The sequence below is a fragment of the Schistocerca serialis genome, chromosome 2, assembly GCF_023864345.2.
Source record: "Schistocerca serialis cubense isolate TAMUIC-IGC-003099 chromosome 2, iqSchSeri2.2, whole genome shotgun sequence".
Classification (NCBI taxonomy): Eukaryota; Metazoa; Arthropoda; class Insecta; order Orthoptera; family Acrididae; genus Schistocerca; species Schistocerca serialis.
Window position 1 is genome coordinate 877,089,151 of NC_064639.1, and position 22,028 is coordinate 877,111,178.

Here is a 22,028-nt window from a genome sequence, read left to right on the forward strand (position 1 = left end):
ATCAGTCTGGTTCCACAACCACATTTTGGGGGTGGTTTGTTACACAGGAGGAAACAATGGATGAGCCTGGTATGATCAATGCGTAGACAACATAAGACAGTGGACTCCTTGCGAGAGGAGCAGAAGGAAGAGCACCAAACTGCAGTTGTCTCCTTGATTGCGCAGAGTTTATTACTGAGAGCAGTAGTGCACCAGATGTCATTCCACGTTTGGGCAAAGAGAGATTTGATGTAGATCTACATATCCACAGCTTGAGTCATGAAAGCAAATGTGAGGTAAGTATCAGCTTCTCTAGCCAAATGGTCAGCCAGTTCATTCCCGGGGATACCCACATGACTTGGGACTCAAAGAAAGACAACTGAGCAGGCGGCATGGCCACAGGCAGAGAGAAGGTCATAGATAGCAGAGACCAAGGGATGATGAGAATAACATCGGTCGATCACCTGCAGGCTGCTCATTGAGTCGGGACATATTAAAACACTATGGAGGGAGGCCTGAATAACAAAATGGAGGGCTCTGGTAATGGCTAGCAGCTCTTCTGTGAGCACACTACATGATACCATCAAAAAATGGCATTCTAAGCCTGTAGCTGAAGTGAAAGCATATCCCGCTTTATCTATCATCTTAGAACCAGCAGTGTAGAAGATGGTAGCATCCTGGAACTCTGCAAGGATGGAATGTACAAGACGCCAGAAGAGCATAGGGGCAACAGAGACCTTACAACCCTGGAATAGGTAGGTCCAAATTCATGGTCTAGGCACCATCCAAAGGGGGAGGGGGGGGGGGGGGGGGCTGAGAGGAAATACATAGGGAGCATTTCAATGAGTGGAGATGGAGTTCCCGACAGAGAGAAATGAGACGCATTCCAACCAGCAATTCCACCCATGAGCAGTGATCAGGAGGGAGACATACCTCATTTGTAAACAGGACAGGGTACATGGGATGGTCAAGAGATCTACAAATGGCGATTGCATAAGAAACTAGGAGTTGGCTCCACCATGTTTGTAGAGAGGGAATCCCCACTTCTGTGAGGGGACTATGAACGGGGCTAGTGCGAAAGACAAAAATAGCCAGGCACACCCCACAGTGGTGAACAGGTTCAAGTATTTTCAGAGGAGCAGGAGCCCCTGAGCCATAAACCAGACTACCATAATCTAGTCTGGACAAGACCACAGCATGGAGAAGAGTAGCACGATCTGCACCTCAAGTTGTGTGGGCCAGGAGGTGGAGAGCATTAAGCTTCTGCATCCCTGTAGTCTTAAGGTGGCGAATATGAGGCAGTCATGTCAGCTTTTTATCAAAAATAATGCCCAAGAAATGGGACTGTGCTACAAGACCTAGCAACTGGGTGTCTAAATTAAGTTATGGATTGGGGTGTACTGTGGGTTGGTGACAATAATGCATAACCTGCATTTTGGAGGGAAAAACTGGAAGTCATGGGAAACAGCCCACACAGGGGCACCTTGGAGCCAGCACTCAGCAGATGCTACTGACTGGGAGCTACACCAATGCAAAAATTGTCAACTTACAACATCTGTGTAACCAAAGGCCCAGCAGAGGTTACAAGCTCATTGATGGCTATGAGGAAGAGTGTGACTCTTAACACAAAATCCTGTGGGATACTATTCTCCACAATCTGAGAGGGGTGCTGAGTGAACTGATAACTCGAACCAGGAAGAGCTGGTGGGATAAAAACTCATTAATAAAAATCAGAAGGGGGCTGTGAAAGCCCCAGTCATGGAGGGTAACTAAAATGTGATCACACCAAGCCATGTCATACGCCATACGTAGGTCAAAGAAGACTACGACAAGGTGCTGGCGGTTAGTAAAAGCCTGACCAATTGCAGTTTCCAATCTGAGTAAATGGTCAGTTGAAGATCATCCTTCCTGGAAGCCATACTGATATGGGGACAAAAGACACCGAGATTTTAGAACCCAACATAATCAGAAGCTAACCATCCTCACAAGCAGCTTACAAAGTACATTTGTCAGGCTAATTGGCTGATAGCTGTTGAGAGATGTTGAGTTCTTCCCAGGAATAACTATACTGTCTCACCACTGCAATGGGAAGGCACCGATGAGCCAAATGTTACTGAAAACTATGAGTAGATGTTGCCCCTGCATAACATCCAAGTGTTGGATCATATGGTTATGGATGGAATCCGGGCCTGGGGCCATGTGAAGTGAAAAGGTAAGAGCCTGCTAGAATTCCCATTCAGAGAATGGTTCATTATAGGGTTCAGCTTGATGAGAAGTGAAACAGGGCAGGGGCAGTTCAACCTGGTGTTTCTGCCAGAGCAAGGAAGAAGTATAGGAAGAGGACACCAATGCTGTCGCAAAGCGTATCGCAAAGTGTTCTGCAAGGACCAATGGATCAGTACACACAGCACTTTGGAGGATAAGGCCCTGGACAGTTGACTGTCACTGGCAGCCCAGAAGGCTGCAGAGCTTGGAACAAACATGTGACCAAGAGGCATAGATCCCCAGGGAGGAAAGACAGCACTCCCAGCGTTCCTTTCTACTCTGCTTAATAAAGTAATGAGCCTTATCATGGAGACACTTAAAAGTGAGGAGCTTGTCTGTGAAGGGTGTCATTTAAATAACTGCAGTGCCCGTCAGTGGTCCTGGACAGTGACTACGACATCCTTGGTCCACCACAATATTGTTTGATGTCGAAGAGGACCTGTGGACAGGGAGACAGCAGTGCCAGAAGCATGAACAATAGTGGCGGAGATGCCGTGCACGACCGCACCTATGCAGTTCAAGAGAGAGGTGTTGAAGTGTACAGCATACATATATAAAGGCCAACTGGCCCTGCAGAATGCCCAATGTGGGGACCTGTCTACCTGGCGATGTCAGAAGAATGATAGAATCACTGTAAAGTGGTCATTGTCACAAAGATCATCATGGAGTGACCAATGTAGGGAAGCCGTGAGAGCAGGGGAGGAGATTGTGAGATCAATAGCAGTAAAAATTCCATGAGCAGCACTGGAGTGGGTAGGGGAACTATCATTGAAGAGACACAAATCAAAGTCTGTAATAAGGGAAGAGATATGAGGGCGGTAGTTGCTTTATTAAGGTAGATGGTTCAACATAAGGAACTGGCCTAGAAGGTAGACATTGCAAATGGTGATTGCCTGAACTGTTGCACTCTAACCACTACTGCTTCCAGGTTGGTATGAAGGGGGATCCAGTCGCTGATGACATTAGTACTAATCAAAGTTTAGACCCCTCCAGACACTATCCCAGGCCTGTCACGATTCCAACAGGACACTTGATAACCATGAAATATTGAAGAGAGGTCATCACAGAAGAGCATTTTTTGAAGAGCAAGGCAGAACACAGAGTAGGAGTAAACAAGGTGTTGTATTTCCGGTAGGTGACAATAATATCCGTAGCAATTCCACTGGATTATTGTGTGGTGAGAGTCCAGGTGAGACGTAAAGAAGTCGAGGAGAGGTCATGTCACTCAGTCAGTGGTTGTCAGCAACAAGGATAGGGTGACATCCATAAAAACTGGGTCTAATTTGGGCTGAAGAGGAGGGGCTACCATCTAGGCAAGCCTCATCCTTTGACTTGCACGGCTTCTTCTCCTTCTCCCTTGGAGGGAGGGAGGAGACTTCACCAGTAAGAGATTAGGTGCAGTGAAGTCAGAATCTGACAGAGAGCAAGTGGCTTTGGTGCTCTCAGAGCGTGGGTCTCTCGTCCAACCCAAGGGTGCAAGCTTCCTATCCCAAGAATACTAGGGAGGGGTATTCTGAGAGGGAGCCCCACCCCTAGCAGGAGCCAGGGAAGAGAATGTCTTCCTTGGCTGAGGAGGAGAAGGAGGAGGAGGAGGAGGGGTTCCTGGAGGGGCTGCGATGGGAGCCGCCGAGGGTGAGGAGAGAGAAGGGTGGTAGGATGAGGGTAAGGGGGGGGAGTGTGAGGAGGGGAAGATGTAACTGAGGCAAAAGCAGAGGAGAGATTGATAGGGTGAAGTCTGTCAAACTTTTTCTGGGCCTCAAAGTAGCTGAGACAGTCAAAGATATTTATTTTCTGAATTCTTTTTTCCTTCATGTACACTGGACACTCCAGTGAGTGGGGAGAATGGAGATGAGAGCAGTTTACACAGTAAGGCAGTGGGGTGCAACATATTCCAACATGAAGATGACAGCCAAAGTCGCCACAGATGGTAGTGGCATTGTATCGCGAGGACATGTGACTGAACTTGAGGCCACAGAAGCAATGGATGGGAGGTGGAATGTATGGTTTCACTTTGCATCTGCAGATTGTTACCTTGAACTTCTGAAGCAGGGTATCCCCCTAAAATGCCAGAATGAAAGTGCCAGTGCGAATGCCATGTCATTCAAGATTAGCTCTAAGTTCATCATGGGACTGAGGAGAAGGTCCCCATGAAAAATGGCGCCCTGTGTCATATTGAGTGACTTGTGGGGAATGATAGTCACAAGGATGTCTCCTAAACAGTTGCAGTCACAGAGCGAGGCTGATTTACTGGCAGAAGTTGTCTTTATATGGAGACAGCCAGATCTCATCTTGCTTAGTGACTCAACTTCACTGAACTTGTCCTAATATGTTCCACAAAGAAAAGAGGTTTGGTGGCAGTAAAAGCCTCCCCATCAGTACTGGTACAGACTAGAAACCGTGGAAAGGGTTTTGCCTCAAGCCAGTGGGCCTGGCCCTCCTCCTAGGGGGCAGCCAAGGAGGGTAAGACCGGGAAAGCAGAAAAAGGAATTGAGACAGAACTCTGTCGAGGAAGAGATGCAGCTGCAGAAGAGTGGCCAGAGAGTTTAACACATTTTATGTGCCAAATGTCTGCCCTAGTACCACCCACTTTGAACAGGGGCTTGGCTTTTGGGTGCCACCCAGCCACAGCAGTGGCTGCCTGGCAGGATGGTCACTGCCTGGAGTTCCAATTCCCTGAAAAGATGGGCAACCATTCCTAGACTTGCACAATGTGTTCACAATGCAGGTACCAGCAGTGTGATCCCTGCGGTGTCAGAGGACTTAGCTAGATGGGTACATAACAGCCCCACCACATGGACTGGCTATCAAGCTGGTGACCTAGCAAGGAGGTGAAAGGGCTATGGCAGGGAGGCAGGGGAAGGGGGGAAAAGGGAGAGCCAAAGATGATAGGGAGGGAATTCTTCCCCATCTGACTCACACTACAGATTTCAGGTTTAGAGACGGAGGTCAATCCCTGAGGGAGGACAAAAAATAAAAGCCAAAAAGGAGGAAAAAACTTAATCAATGAAAACTGCAAGAGGAAGCAAAGTCACAAGGATAGCCAGGCCAACATAAAGAAGAACACCAAGAGAGGGAAAGGAAGAGGCAAAGGGAAAGGAACAAGGACAGGGAAGGAGAAGGAGAAGGAAGGTGAAGGTAAAGGAGCCCGGAAAAGTATAAAGGCTGCAATAGCTTGGGGACACATGTGCACCACACACATACCAACAAAAGAGCTGTGGTTCCCCTGGGGGGAAAAGTTTAGGTTTTTAGATCCCAAAGGAAGAATAAACAGTAGAAACTGCAATGGAATGTTAAAGGCTACAAAAATGATGCTGTCTGATGCCTGGCAAATTAATTATTAAATGAGTGGAAGTTCTATAGTTTGAAAAAGATGACCCGTCTTTATATAATAAAGGTATTGACAATTACTGGCAGCAATACATTTCAAAAACAGGCTTATCATTCACAGAATGAAAGTACCCAAATGTTTCAAAACTTGTTAAGATTTTGCCTACATTTTTCCATGGTAATGCAGACATAGAGGTATTCCATTTTGAAGCACACATTACATTAAGACAAGGCAGGAATGATTGAAAGATTTGTAAATAATGTTTTGACTGTGAGGGGTGCTCTGGCACAATATACCCATTTACCTTCAGTAACCAATGACTGACAATTCATTATGTATGGAGATCACTTGCAAATTATGCTGCTTACAAGGAATAATGTGAAAATGAAAGCAAACCTGAATTAGAAGAAAAGCAAAAGGAGACACACAACTGAATGTATCTTGAAGAGGAGATTAAAGAGATGAATAACACGGAAAAATCAGTTGACTACCAGCTAGCTGCTCTGAAAGAAAATAAAAAGGAACTCCAACTATCTAAGGAGGCATGAAAAGAGCTTGTCCCTCAAGTTTCAGATAAACTGAAGAAAACACTTGAAGAAAATTATTTACAGACAGCAACATTGGCCCAGAGTATGCTTGAGGATCCACAAGTCATGAAAGTAGAAGAATGAGCAAAACACAGGGAGGTGGAAACAATTCAAAAAACTCTTGAGAAAAGAAAATCTAGTATGATTATTTAATTTTTTCTAAGATTCCTAAGAAACAGTAATACAACAATATTTTGTTGATCTTTTTTCAGTATTGAAGTGTAGAATGTCAATATTTGTAAAAATAAAAATGCGTTGGAGATTTTGTTTGTGAATTACGATTACCAATACTGAATTACCAATGTACCTGCATACCAGTGCATTAATAAATTTGTATGAGGAAGTTTATTATGGTATTAACTGGCCCTTTTTATAGAGAATATCAAAAATGAAAATAATTCATCCATGCCATATTTTTTGTGGAAATAATTTGTCAATTTTAATCACTTTCTTAAAAGGTCTTATCACTTTTTTCAAATATTTTGTTATCTCTCTCACCTTCTTCAACTACCATCATGGCTCCTCACCCTGAATGATATGATTTTGCGGATACATTCAGTGGTATATGTGCATACTATCTGCACAATATGTTGCAAATAGAATTAGTAGTAAAGAAGTAATACATTAAAATGTCACACCTGATAATGAAGTCTTACTGCATGAACAGTAAAAATATAGTAAGTGATAAACTTTTTTTCTTTTTATCATTTTGTGTGAAGTGTCAGTGAGAAAAAGTTTTGTATGGTTTTGAAATTACTGTGTAGAGTTTGTTGGAAGTTGCTAAGTGCTCCATTCTTAAATCTGGATGAATACAGTCTTGGTGTCTATTTGTGGAGACTTAAGCCATCTCAAAACATATACAGAGTTTCTGTCTGTAATATTTGTTTCATTGCATTAAATCTTTAACACAAGATTATACATCATGTCGAGTAGATTATGGCCAATTTTTAAATTTCCTCAGTAATTATGTAAAATAATGAAAATCAGGTTTTTGTTGCCCACTGGAATCTGTTAGATAGGTAACCTACAACAGAGATAGGACACGGACGCTCATTCAAACCAAAAAGTCTAGTAAACATGGGCTGCAAAATGCACAGCTTGAAAGCTATGAGCAATTCTTCATCTTTGGTATTGTCAAACTGATCTCTCGTACTGCAAGCTCTTTATATAGTATATATTGGGAGGAGGTAATATGGACCAAAACAAGAAAAAAATTGTCTAGTAAACATGGGTTTCAAAAATATGTACCTTTAGAGCTATGAGCACTTACTCACTATAAGAGATGTTTTTCACAGTAGTGAAGATAAATGAGTCCCCATAACTCTTAAGGTTTGCCCTTTAGAGCCCTTGTTTGTTTGACATTTTTTTCTTTTTTTGGTCCATACTATCAGCTCCCAAAACATGGGAAGTAAAAAGTTTGTAGTATGAAATATTTGTTCCACAGTATCAAAGAAGTGCTCATAGCTCTTAAAGTGGGCATTTTAGAGCTCACATTTATTACACTTTCTTCCTTTGAATGATCATTCCTGTCATATCCTTGAATACTGACCATTCCTCCTGGGACACCCAGTAAATATGCAAGATCAAGAATCTCAGGAGCATGATTAATATCAGTCACAAGAATGCTGAATTGAGATCAGAAAAAGAATTCATGCATTTATTTCTTAACTGCTAAGTCAACTTTATAACATAGGTTTGTGATACTTTCTCTCCAAAGGGCAACTAAAAGTGTAATTTTGTTATCTCTTAACATGAGTGCATGGTGGAAGAGAGAACAATGTTAGTTATACCATGCTGAATGATTGTCACTCACAGCATCTAGCAGACATATTACGATAAGGAAGGAATCATACCTTATGACAAATGTTGGTGATGAAAACGTTTTCTGAGTGCCTTGTGTAAAATTAGTGACTTCTCTCTTCCCTTGTTAGGAAACAGAATTTCAGCAGCAAAGACATTTGGGGACAATCATTCAGTAAGTCCAGAATTATGGTATTGATAAAGCAACATGCTTCAACAGTACTACTTGATGCAAACTGGAACCACCCCCATCTTTTTATGCTCACAACACATAGATAACACTGTTTCAAGAGGCTCCCTTGCTCATGGAATCTGTAGACTTCTGAATTCTTCTTGTAGATATATTAGGAAGGAATAGTAACCCATAAACATATGTACACTAAAATAAAATGGGGTTCAGTGTTGTAAAGTGGTCTATGCTGTCATAACAGCTAATAAAACCATCACAATTACATGAAATGGCTTGTGATATCCATGCTCCATATCTGCTATTGTCAAATTTAATAAGGAAATGTTGGGTCCAGTAATAATTTGGACACCCTGAAATGCATCTCTTCATGGACAGTTTGTCGACCATTTGTAAGTATGATCCATCTCTCTTCTTGTAATATTATCTTACGCAAATGACTACACACCTTGTGATCCAAAGAAGTTCTCATGGTACGTAGTGTTGAAAGCTGAAAATAAAACTGATTGTTAGAAGAATGTAAATGTCCTAAGCAAGTAATAAGAATTTGAATTAAAAGAATTATAAGACCTTCATGCACAGCTAAAAACGAGCCAATCCCATGTGTACTTCCATGTCCGTAGTTCAATCCAAGACTGTATAAAGGTGCTCGTATTAAAATCTCAAGTTCACTTAAAGTTTTGCCTTCAGGAAAAGTAGTTGTTGCAATATTAATGCAACCCATGAGCAGTTTAGTGTATATAGTACGTTGCTCTTCAGTTGGTACTCCATAATGCATTGTGCGAGTGACATCTGTTGTTCCATCTACATAAACAAAAATTTAAATTTGAGTACAACACTCATTACACATGCAAAAAAAAAAATCAACGAAACATGATAGTAGAAATATCTTTAGATCTTGCATAAAACTGAAAAAATTATCTTTAGATGTTGCATCTGTAAAAACTATAAGTAACTTATTTGCGAAACAAAATGATGGTTGGGACAGGTCACCATCAACCTCTTAGATGGAGTGTATTATGATGGATACATGAACATACAGAAACTGATGTATCTGCTTAGCTCTCAAATTTTTGACTGTCCCAATTCCTGGATACTTATTACTAAAACTCTGTCTTCTCACCCCCCTCCCAACTTCTATCTCACCAGCTGCACATGAACAACAGACAAAAATCATATCTTCTGAAACAAGAGGAAATTGTTGGAGGAAATGAGGCTGATACAGAAGTAGACAGGTTCTCAACCTAAAATCCAAAATGTGTTTTTGGACAAACATGTACTATCTGTTACTATAGGTTATCCGTCTTGAGCTGACTGCTACTGCTGTGGAAGATGGCCATGCAAACACATGTATTAAACATGTACTATGTTGTTGTTGTTGTGGTCTTCAGTCCTGAGACTGGTTTGATGCAGCTCTCCATGCTACTCTATCCTGTGCAAGCTTCTTCATCTCCCAGTATCTACTGCAACCTACATCCTTCAGAATCTGCTTAGTGTATTCATCTCTTGGTCTCCCTCTACGATTTTTACTCTCCACGCTGCCCTCCAATACTAAATTGGTGATCCCTTGATGCCTCAAAACATGTCCTACCAATCGATCCCTTCTTTTGGTCAAGTTGTGCCACAAACTTCTCTTCTCCCCAATCATATTCAATACTTCCTCATTAGTGATGTGATCTACCCATCTAATCTTCAGCATTCTTCTGTAGGAACATGTACTAATTTTGTACATAATACTCTTTTGGATCAGATCACTTTGTACAGAATTTTTTTCCTTGAGCAGATTCCATTCCTGAAATGTGATTCTGGATGATCTACTCTTACTTTTTGTGCCCATGGCATAAGCTATTACATATATAGTGCAGTGGTGGAGAAAGTCAGCTAAAATAAGATGGCCATGTGATGATTACAAGCAGCACCAACCATGTATATAGAAACAAAATCAAGGCAACCCTGCAATGGTTGTGAAACTTAAAGCCAATACAACTGAATATAAACATTTTCATCACAAACAAGCCACTGTGACATGATATGCCACAACAGTCATGTAAATACCACAATAGTCATGCAAAAAGAGAAGTATAGCTCTACAATTATGAGCTAAAAGAGTTGTGTGATAAGTTTATCTATGTAGGTTTGCTAGAACTAAGTAAAATGAACCATGAAGAACACATGAGCAATGGACTGAATATAAACAGAAAGGGAAATACCAAGCTAGTTCCCCTGTTGAGTGAACTGTGCAACAAAGCTTGTAAGCAAGAGGATCAATTGTCCCTAGACTACAACCATGAGTCCTTTCTAGAACAAAGACCATCGTACAAGTATTCAGAGAAGTAACTCAAATGTGTCTGAGTCCTATTCACTGGATATATATGTAATGACTCCTGCTATATACATTCCACAGTACAGTGGTGTAGACTGTATCAGAGTTCCATGGTTCTATACCCCATTGTGTTTATTCTTTGTTTTTGATTATATGGTTAATCCTTGTTTTGTCTTGTTGACATGGAATATCATGCAAACCACATAAACAGAGACAGAAAACAATGGTGTATGAAAAAGTTTGCTGTGTAAAACATGAGAAATGCATAGTTCTGCAGAGAAATTAAAAATTAAGCTATGAGTATCAGTGTCTAAAGAAGGAAAACTGCAAAGATGTCTTAACAGATGGCATTTCCCAATGTAGGTGAGAAACCATGGGGAAATCACAGCCACTTATGATGCTTTACCTCGATAAAGTGAAATGCTTCTTGTTAGGAAAAAAAATTACTCATTTTCTAGTAGTTCAACAACAGAATGAAAATACCCTTTGGAATTGTAAGGTAGCTACAAACAATATGGCCACACAAATGAAGAATTTACTTTTGCATAATTAATTTAAATGTGGAAATAAACCTTTTCATGAGTTAACTACATATAAATGGTGCCGTGCAACATGATCATGCATAACAGTGGTTCCATGCTGGCCTGACATTCCGTGACATGTGAAAACTACAACTGTTACTCCTGCACCAACCATGTCAGTTTTTCATTCAGCACAAAGATGAGTTCCTCACCAGTGCCTACTGAGCCAGCCTCACATAATGGAAATTTCAGCAAGGTTACGATCAAACAACAACCTTTTTGGCAGCATGACCCCTTGCTTTGGTTCACAGAATTAGAGAGCCAGTTCATCTTAGCACAGATTACGGCAGATGAAACAAAATATAGTTAAGTGGTAGCTGCATTAAGGGATGATCTTGCCACCGAAGTCCAAGACATTCTTCCTACACCTCCTGAAATCAAACGATATGCTGCCATAAAGAAGTCATTGATTATGTGGTTGTCCCAGTCTGAAGCTAAATGTCTGGAAAAGTATTTATAAATAGAGGGATTAGGCAAAAGAACTCCATCACAACTGCTTCATCAGCTGCATACTCTTGCAGGTAATACTGCCAGTGATGATGTATTATGCAATACATGGCTATCCTGACTACCAGTGGATGCACAGAAGACTTCTAGCTGAGCTTACAGTACAAGTGACTGCATTACAAAAAGCACACAAAAGGTAACACACAGGTCAATGGTCAAGGAGTCGAAATCATTTGTCAGTGATACACAACATATGTTGGCACCACAGAAAATTTGGTGAAGATGCACATAAATGTATACTATCTTGTAAAGTGAATCGTGATGCTGATACAGTAGCAGTTACAGCCACGTCAACAGGCAGTACACAACACTTGTTTATTAAGGAACACAACACAAAAGTACAGTACCAGATAGACCATGTTACCTTGTCACAGTCATGATGACGCTTGCCTGTATACTGCAAATGATACAAATATTACGACATATGGACACATCACTTTACTACTCAACTTCAGACTGCATCGTACCTTCGAGTGGCGGTATACTGTGGCTGATGTATCACACCCCATACTAGTAACAGACTTCCTGGCATTCTATGATCTTGTACCTGACCTATGACAACAGCAATTAGATGATGCTACAATGTACATGCCTGCAGAAGGTAAGGTGAATTGTACTGCCACCACAACAGAGTGATCGCTGGGCACATGTAATATACACGACTACTAAAAAATTTCCCAGAGATCACAAGGCATTCATTAATGTTAGCACCTATCAAACACTTGATGGTTCATCATATCCTCGCTACCCCAGGTCTGCCAACTGATGCACGCCCTTGACTTTTAGCAACAGATAAATTACAAATTATCAAAAAAGAGTTTTGTAGCATGTTAGCTCAAGGTATTTGCCATTCTTCAAGTAGCAGCTGGGCAGACCCTCTTCATATGGTACCAAAAAGAAGAATGGTTGGCATCATGATGCATTCTTATCAAAAACTGCAAAGAGCGGTGTCACTGGAACACTCATCCAATTGCTAGAAACATATGTAAAGGGTTTACAGCAATGCATGGAGATTCTGTACTTTAAAGGAGAAATACTGGAGAGGAGAAGGTCAGCTATAAGAAATACATATTTTGGTGTTCCTCAGGACTATTCATATGCTATGTAAATGATTTCCCTAGTTCTCTTACAATGAGCAGTTGATCACTATGTATGCAGATGATAAATCTGGTGTCTGCTATGCAAACAGTGAGCCCAGCCTAACTGAATAGATACATAACTTTACTGAAAAGGCAAGAACTCACTTCGAAAGAGACAACCTAAAGGTAAACATAGAATAAACTAATACTATTCATTTTAAGCCAAGTGGTCCAAACAGTCAAAATTTGTGACTGATGAAATTCTACCAAAAACCTACACAGATAGTAAATTCTTGGTTTTATGCATAGATGATCAACTTTCATGGAAACAGTAAGCTGATTATGTCTGTAAAAAAATGACACCCAGTCCATATGTATTAAGAAGATTATCACATCTTAATTCTGAAACCCTAAGGACTGTATATTATGAATTGATGTACCCTTTCTTCTCTTATGGAATAGTACTGTGGGGTGGGACATGCCAAACTAACATGAAAAGGGTTTTCATACTGCAGAAGCATACTACAAAACCAGGATGAGGATACACAGCAACTTCTCAACAGCACCTCCACTTTGCTGTCTTTCAGCAAAGCAAGACTCGCCAGCATCCGAGAGGATGTCACTGTGCGACTCATCCACCAGCACCCTCCAACCCCTCATCCCCACCGTGCCCCACTGTTCAGTGTTTGACACACTACTTTCTCTAGGACATCCTGGAATTACCGAGCGAGGTGGTGCAGTGGTTAGCCACTGGACTCGCATTTGGGAGGACGACAGTTCAATCCCGCGTCCGGCCATCCTGATTTAGGTTTTCCGTGATTTCCCTAAATCACTCCAGGCAAATGCCGGGATGGTTCCTCTGAAAGGGCACGGCCAACTTCCTTCCCTAATCCGATGAGACCGATGACCATGCTGTCTGGTCTCCTTCCCCAAACCAACCAACATCCTGGAATTAAGTCATCGAGATTTATCATGTCAGAAAGGTTTGTGTGGCAAGACATGAAGTGCAGTTGTCAGACCTGGGTATGGAACTGCATCACCTGCCAGTGCAACAAAGTCACCAGGCACGTGTTCCACCTCTCCGCAAATTCGACATTCCATTTAGCCACTTTTGCCATGTACATCAGCTGCCACCCCCCCCCCCCCCCCCCCCTCAGAGGGCTTCTGATATGTTCTTCCTTGCATTGATTGTTTATCTCGATGGGTAGAGGCTGTACCTCTCACCAACATAGTTGCTGAAACTGTATCTAAGGCTTGTGTTTCTTCCTTGATTTCCTGCTTTGGCTGCCCCACTACCATCACCTCCGACCAGGCCTGGCAGTTTGAATCAGCACTCTTCACCCAACTCTGCCAGCTGTGTGGTGTCAACAAATGATGCACAAATGCCTACCATCCCGAAGCAAACGGAGTGGTAGAACAGAGGCATCGCACTTTCAAGACAGCACTGCAGTGTCATAAGTCTTTGGGCTGAGGCTCTCCCATGGGTACTACTCAGCCTACGGTCATCGTGCAAACCAGATATTGAGGGCACCACGAGTGAGTTTGTCTATGGTGAAAACCCTGTCCTTCGAGCTGTTACAATCCCCCTCTTCCCCGACAACCCCCCTCCCCCTTCCCGACTTCGTAAGCCAGATCCAATCGCATTTTGCAAACATTTCCCTGACCTCTCATCTAGCCACATTCCCCCCCCCCCCCCTTCCCCCACCCCACCCTACTCCTATTTGCCCTCCAATATGCCACCCAAATGTGTGGAGGATGTCACCATCCTCATCAACGATAACATCTTCATCCTTCTCCAAGACAACTCGCCCCACCCGACCAGGGACCCAGTTTGCCAGTTGATCGCTGGCTCCCACCCGCTCCCGCATGGGGTCGATCACACGCTCCTCCAAGCTATGGTAACCCCCCTAGGGATGGTTACAGTTCGAATGCTGCCAGACGACCACATGGGGGACACAGTCCCTCCCCACACCACTACATCCTCACTCATGGGCCAATGCCTCATCTGCCCACACCACCTACAGGAGATCCACGTCAACCTTCCAGCATGTTCCCTGCTGCAACAACCTCTAGAGATGGAAATCCCCATCACATCACTGCCATCACACTCACTGCCTTCACTGCTGGACGTGCCCCCCTTCCAGCAAACCATGCTCCACACTATGGGGGAAGGGGAGGGGGGTGTCCATGTGGCATTGACAAATATGAATGATAGATCTCTGCCATCACAAGTTCTTTGACTCTGAACCTAACGGCTCATGCCATCTTGCTTGTTCAGTTCGCTTTATAATTTGTTGTAATGTGGACATTTGTATGAAATATACTGATTCTTACAGAAATGAGTGTGTTTCTTTGGGCTACAACCCAACAGAAATTCCAAAAATATAATGTAATAAGAAATAATGTAAACTAAAAAAAAGTAATTGCTAAAACTGTATACTCAGCTAAAAATGCACATGCAGGAAAAATTACATGTTATGAGCAATAAATTGTATTGAATTGAAGACCCCTGTGGTGATTACTGGCAATTAAATGTGAGAACCATTCCAGAAAGGTAACCTGTGTTGCATATTGAGGATTTCTCTGCTGGGATACAAGGCAAAATGATTTTTTCAACAATAGATTTGGTCAGAGCATACTATCAGATTCCAGTTGCTCGTGAAGAAATTCCTAAGATGCTGTCACCATGCCATTTGGTTTATTCAAGTTCTCATGAATACTATTCAGGCTCTGTAATGCAGCACAGACTTTTCAGAGATTCATGGGCGAGATAACGCATGATCTAGAATTTTGTTATGTATCTGAAGAGGAATATATGCAGCATTTGATGAAGTTGTTTGAATGTTTGTATGCAAAAGGACTGATACTGAACCCATCAAAATATACTTTTGGTATCAAGGAAGTCCAGTTTCTCAGTTACACAGTGGATGCACATGGCATCCAATAACTGCAAGACAAGGTGGAAGCAATGTGTGTGTACCCATGGCCAGTTGTGACGTTATCTTGGTTCAATAAATTTCTACCAGTGCTTTGTGTCACATCATGCATCAGTAATAGCACTATTGAATGAACTCTTGAAGGGTATACATAGGCCAGACAACAGGCTGCAATGGACATGTGAGGCAGACTCTGCTTTCAATGCTATAAAAGTAGATGCAGCTCTACTCACATACCCAGTAGCAATGCACCATTAGCATTAATGGTCGATGAGTCTGCTAATGCAGTTGGTGCAGTGTTGCAGCAGAGGATAAACCAGTGTTGGCAACAGCTTGCTTTCTTTAACCAAAAGCTGTCATCTTCACAACAGAAGTGGATGACGTAGGATTGTGAGCTGTACACAGTCTATGCTGCAGCAAAAAATTCAAGCATTCTTTGGAAAGCCGCAATTTTAGTATCTTTATGGACAACAAGTTGTTAACTTGTGCCTTCAAAGTGAGGCATATTGACTACACTGGCCAGTTTCCAAACAACATCATATATATGCAAGGCAAACTTAATATACCTGCTGACACACTCTCAGATTGAGACAATGGGTGTAATCGAGTATACATCATTACAAGTAGAGGCCATAGCTGCAGCTATTGAATTTGATGCCATGGGATGGGTGCAACAAGATGACGAGGAGCTGCATACATTGTGTGACAACAATCAGGTTTCCAACTATGACGAGTGACAAACCGGGCACGAACATGGAGTTATATTGTGATGTCACCAAGCTAAAGTTTCGGCCATTTGTTCTGCAGCAATTTTGAACCCAGGCAATCAGTTCAATACACAATCTAGCACATACCAGAATCTGAGGAACCATAAAGCAGGTTAAATGGAGTTACATCTTGCCCAGTATGAACATTGTTAGTAAATTGTATGTCTAACAATGTATGGCCTGTCAAAAGAAGAAAATCACGCAACATGTCAGGGCATCATTAGGTACAACACTATGAAAAGGAAAGTTTCTACTCATTATATAGCAGAAATGCTGAGTTGCAGATAGGTGGAACTAAAAGACTCATAAGACTGTGGATTCAGTTGCATAATACTGCAGTCATGTCTGTGAGCTGCATTTGCATGAGAATGTTTGTGTGTGCATCTGTCATCTATTGTTGATGAAGGCCTTAATGGCCAAAAGCTTTATTTGTGACAGTCTTTTTGTTGTACCTATCTGCGACTCAGCATCTTCACTATATGATGAGTAGCAACTTTGCTTTTCATAATATTATTACATCCGGATATTGCATTTTTGATTTTCACCATTAGGTACATTTAGACTGCCTAACTAACAATTTGATCACAGCCACATGGATATTGTAGGTCCACTATCAACGTCCAAAGGCTACAGTTACTGCCTTAAAATCATGGACAGATACTCAAGGTGGCCAGAAGCATTACCTATGGCAGATGTCACTGCAAAGAATGTGGTGAAAAAGTTTTTCAGAGGATACATTATGCATTTTGGCATACTGTTGAGAATAATGACAGATCAAAGATGTCAATTTGAGGCACGCCTCTTTATGGTCCTTGCCACATTTTTAGGTGGCAAGCGAACAAGGACCACCGCTTATCATCCCACAGTAAACACCGTGGTGGAACACCCACACCAACAACTGAAACCAGCCCTTTGAAGTCACACAAAATACAAGTGGACAGAAAGCCTATCAGTTGTTTTACTAGGATTGAGAACAGCATTCAAGTATGAACTCCAAGCCACAGTAGCAGAGCTGTTGTATGGCCAATTGTTACACCTGCCTGGAGAGTTCATTCATGACATGGGAGATAAAACCATCACAGTACCAGACTTTGTTATCAAGCTGCAATCCCACATACATCAGTTTCATCCAGTACAGCCTCATGAACAAACCAGATGCCACTTGTTTGTCTTTGAAGATTTAGCAACCTGTTCAAGTGTGCCATTACGTAATGACACCATATACAGACCACTGCAACTGCCATATGCAGGTCCATATACAGTAATTAGTCAAGGTGACAACAATTTCAAGATTGACATCCATAGGCTACCCTATCAAAGCTGTGCTTAACTGTATTAGTCTGGCATTTCAAGATTCACAACCAACAGAAAAAGAACTGGCATTGAGAAACATGAAGAAGGGAGAGGCAGCAACTAAAGATTCTCCCACACAGCAAGCTACAGAGGAGTCTCAATGAACATTGGATGCTGCAACACAGGAAACACCAGCAGGAGCTACAACCCTGCAGCTAGAAGAACACACCCATTCCAAGGAGATACCCCCTGGGTTTTAAGAAAGGCATGACAACTTGATCTGGATGGCATATCAAATTTAATGAGAAGTACTGCTGACACTGGGAGTGGGGGTAATTGTTTAGTGACTCCTACTATACACATTCTGCAGTAAAGTGGTGTAGACTGTACTAGAGTGCCATGGTTCTGTGCCACATTGTTTTTATTCTGGGTTTTGGTAATATAATTATTCCTCCTTTTGACTTGCTGCCAAGCAAACCACATACTTCTGTGTAATTAATTTATATGTAGAAATAAATCTTTTCATGAGTTAACCACACATATATGCTTCAGACAGACTTAAATTCATATGAGAATAATCTTATCATTTTTTGTCATAATTTACAAGGCACATGAAACAAAATAAACACTTTTGAATAATTTGTTACAGTACTGCTGGATGCATTGTAGTCGTCACAGAAAATCAGTAACCAGTTGATAAAATTCATTGTTTCAAATTAGAGAGCCACAATCTAGCAACATCTTACTATAGTGCACATAACGAAGGCAGTGGTGTTACCATTTACTTGAGGAAAAGGTAAGCTTATAACCACCATACAAAAAGTGCACTGCGTGAACAAGTTTGCTGTTGAAAAAGATTTCAAATTTGTAATTCTCAAATTTGTATTTCATATTGTTTCTTTTCTTTTTTGAAGGCATATATTGATACCTCTCTGGAAATTTTAATACTTTCCTGAAATCACATGATGGAGTTTTGAGTAGGTTAATGTCAGGTCATGTAAGTGTAAATCTCATGATATTCAGAGACCTGAACATCAACACTTTACATGATTGCCAGGAAAGCAAATGTTTTGCAGATTGTATCATATTTTATGAGGCTAAAGATCTACTGGATCTAGTACCCACTAGAATAGTTAGCACACATAATAGTTCAGTAAATCATGTTTTAACAAATTATGACCACATGTTCTCAGCAGACATATTAAATGGCCTCTTCTTGGATAATTTACTCAGAGACCAGTGGCTAGACTGTGATTTTTAATTGTCTAATTGCCTCACAAATTTCCTTTTGTACAGCAATTTACTTGTAACATAGGACATGTTATTATGCTTACAATCTAGCAATATATGCAGTACATATAACAGCTTCCACAGTAAATACATATAATAGCTTGCACAATGTATGTATAATGTTCCATAATTCATGGTGATTTACAGTACATAATCTTTTAACTCGGGTATCGTCAATGCCTACACCATGATGTCAGCCACCGCATGACCACAGATCACATGTAAGACAGCTCACAGGCAGCTGTTCCACACAGGTGCAGAGCTACCAATGAGGACAGCACAGACATGGCTCATGCATGTAGCTGCCTCCACAGTAACATGGCAATGTCCAGCCAGTGTACTCACATCAAATAGCTACATGACAGTACTGCACCAATCGTGCAATGCCATGCCACAGTAGACTCACTGATGGTAGGTATATTTCTACGCTGCCTGGGGCTTTATAAGTGCATGCAGTCCTTCACTAGAGCAGTTTCATCTTGGGCTTCACTACTGCTGATACCATGAGGCTACACCATTCAGATCACGATCATCAGGATATCAATCCCACTCTGGAAATGGACTACCCCAAGGATTCTGCTTCACAGAAATCAAACCTCAGTGTCATCCACAGACTCTGCTGACATCCATCCCAGTGGCTGCTCAATATCATTAATTGGCTTTTTCCTTATTGTGGAATAAACTTGTTTTCTATGCACACATACTGTTATTTGTTTTTCTACATTCACAGACACAAGAAATAGTGGTCACAGAGGCTGGTTCTAGTACTGTTTTTCATTTTCTGCCCTGGTGGCATGTCCACGCTTTCCATGGGTATGTCTCATCACCTCTGATGGGGAATCTCTGTTGTTGTTCATTTCCAGAGTGGACGGTGTTTAGATTTAGGTTTTGGAGGAGTTTCTCTTTGTTCTTGTGTTTGTCTTACTTGTCACTTATTCTTTTTTACCTTGGTGGCTGCCCAGCAAGAGGAAACCTTGTCACAACAGAAACTTCTTAAGTTTAAGTGAATGCAGTACACTCAACTGAAGGACAAGATATCATTGCTGTTGTAGGTCTGACAGCTTCTGCAAAAAGCCCTGTTTCAACTTGTCACCCATGCTGATGATGACAGCAGCAGACACCATTCAGCTCCACCATTCTGCAAGCTGGATGCTGTCACAGAGGAATGGGATGAATACAAACTGCAGATGTTTCAACACTTTGTGGCTTTCAACATTTCATTTGATTTTCAATGCTCATGGGTTGGCATGGGTATCTCAGGAATTTGCACTAAGCTTTCGTCACTTACTCAGCCTGAATCTGTTCCTTTCCTGGAATTCACTGCTGCTCTTGATAAGTATTTAGACTCAAAGTTGCTGGTCACTGCTGCACCATATAGGTTCTTTCAAATGAAGTGCTAACCTATCCAGTCCTATTGGCAGTGGCTCAAAGAGTTACATGGTATGACCCACACCTGCCAATTTACATGCCCTTGTAGTAAGTCTTACACAGATGCCATGCTGCAGAACACTATTGTTCAGAATGTTACTGATTCCTGACTGTGGGCAAATGTCCTCAAACTATTGGATCCTTCTCTTGAGGATGCCATTCATATAGTTCAGGTGCAGGAATTGTTTGACACTGCAGAGCTGGAAATGTTGCCTCCTATGGTGGCCACTTTTCACACCCTCTGATCTTTTTCAAATGGTATGTCTGCTTCTTCTGGGCACCATGAACAATCTATGGCATGCCTGCTGAAGTCTCATATTGGTGGCAAATTGCAATCCTGCAGTGATAGGGATGCTTGTTTCTGCCAAGCCAATATTTGTTTTGGAAAAGGTTGGGCACATCCAAGACATTTGCTCAATGAAGTTGCAGTCCTGCTTGTTCCCACAGTCACCCAAGGTTCTGAGACAATGGATATTCACAATGCCACACTCCTCAACCATTCAGTTCGTGATGAGGCATTGCCTGTTCAGACCTAATACAGTATTTACACAAGGCAGAACTCATCCCAGGTTTTCAGTCTGACCCAGTGTTTCTCAGTGCTTATAAGTGAGCCATTGAAACTTTTCATTTGGCTGCGTATTCAGAATCAGGTTGTACAATTCCAGCTTGATACTGGGTCTTCTGTGACGTTGATCAATGGGTCCACATTTGGAAAGCTTGGGTCCCCATGGCTTAAAGCTCTGAAACATGCCATCACCACATGCAATTGTAATTGCATCACAATCCTAGGAACTTTTCCCCTATAGATGCAGTACCAATCTACGTATAAGTTAATTCCTGTCATGGTGCTTCACCCTTATGACCGTTCTACCAGTTTTAGCCTTAATATTTTTGACACCTCTGGCCTCCAAATCTTTGATAATGCAGTAATGATTAACTCCCATATCCCCTTTAACAGCATCATGAAGCTCTGTGACAAATATCATCAGCTTTTTGACAACCCTCAGGGTAGGGGAAAATGCTTTACCACCATCAGTTTGAAAGACACTGCCCAGCTGCAATTTTTCAAAGCATGAGAGGTGCCCCATGACATTTAGGAGGATTCTGGGCAGAGTTCAGACATATATAGGACCTGGGGGTTATCACATCCATTTCTGCCAGTCAGTGGCCTTCACCCCTCATCACAGTAAGAAAATCCAACACGTGACTCCACCATTGCACATATTTTATGTTCACCTTTAATTCACAGTCTGTCATGGATTCATACCCTCTCTCTTACCCTGAACAGTTAATGGAAAAAGTACAAGGAAACATGTTCATCTATCTTAAAGATCAATCTCAAGGATGCCTATTTGTAAGTCCCATTGGATGAAGTGACAAAATCCCTCCTTGTCACCAACACTTATATTGGGCTGTTCTAATATCATTGTCTCCCCTTTGGCAGCACTTTGCCCCAGCTATCTTCCAAACTTTTTTGGAGCACCTAATATAGAAGGTACTGTCCTGCTACAATTATCTGAATGACATCATCAGCTTGGGCACTACTTTAGATGAGCATCTCCGGAACCTGGATTACCTTTTCCAAACCCTCACTGATGCAGGACTCAGGTGCAATTAAAAATAGATCACACACACACACACACACACACACACACACACACACACACACACAAATGCA

The 22,028-nt window shown here is 41.8% G+C and overlaps 1 protein-coding gene across 1 annotated transcript in view; it reads right to left on the reverse strand.

Moving 5' to 3' along the window:
• The window catches only part of LOC126456093 (xaa-Pro aminopeptidase ApepP-like), a 121,428-nt gene that overhangs the window by 22,390 nt on the left and 77,010 nt on the right, over nt 1–22,028 (reverse strand). The window contains exons 9-10 of the mRNA XM_050091849.1: nt 8,717–8,950; nt 8,595–8,636 (exon numbers count right to left, since the gene is read on the reverse strand). Of these exons, the coding sequence (XP_049947806.1) occupies nt 8,595–8,636; nt 8,717–8,950 (276 nt within the window). The remainder of the gene's footprint in view (nt 1–8,594; nt 8,637–8,716; nt 8,951–22,028) is intronic.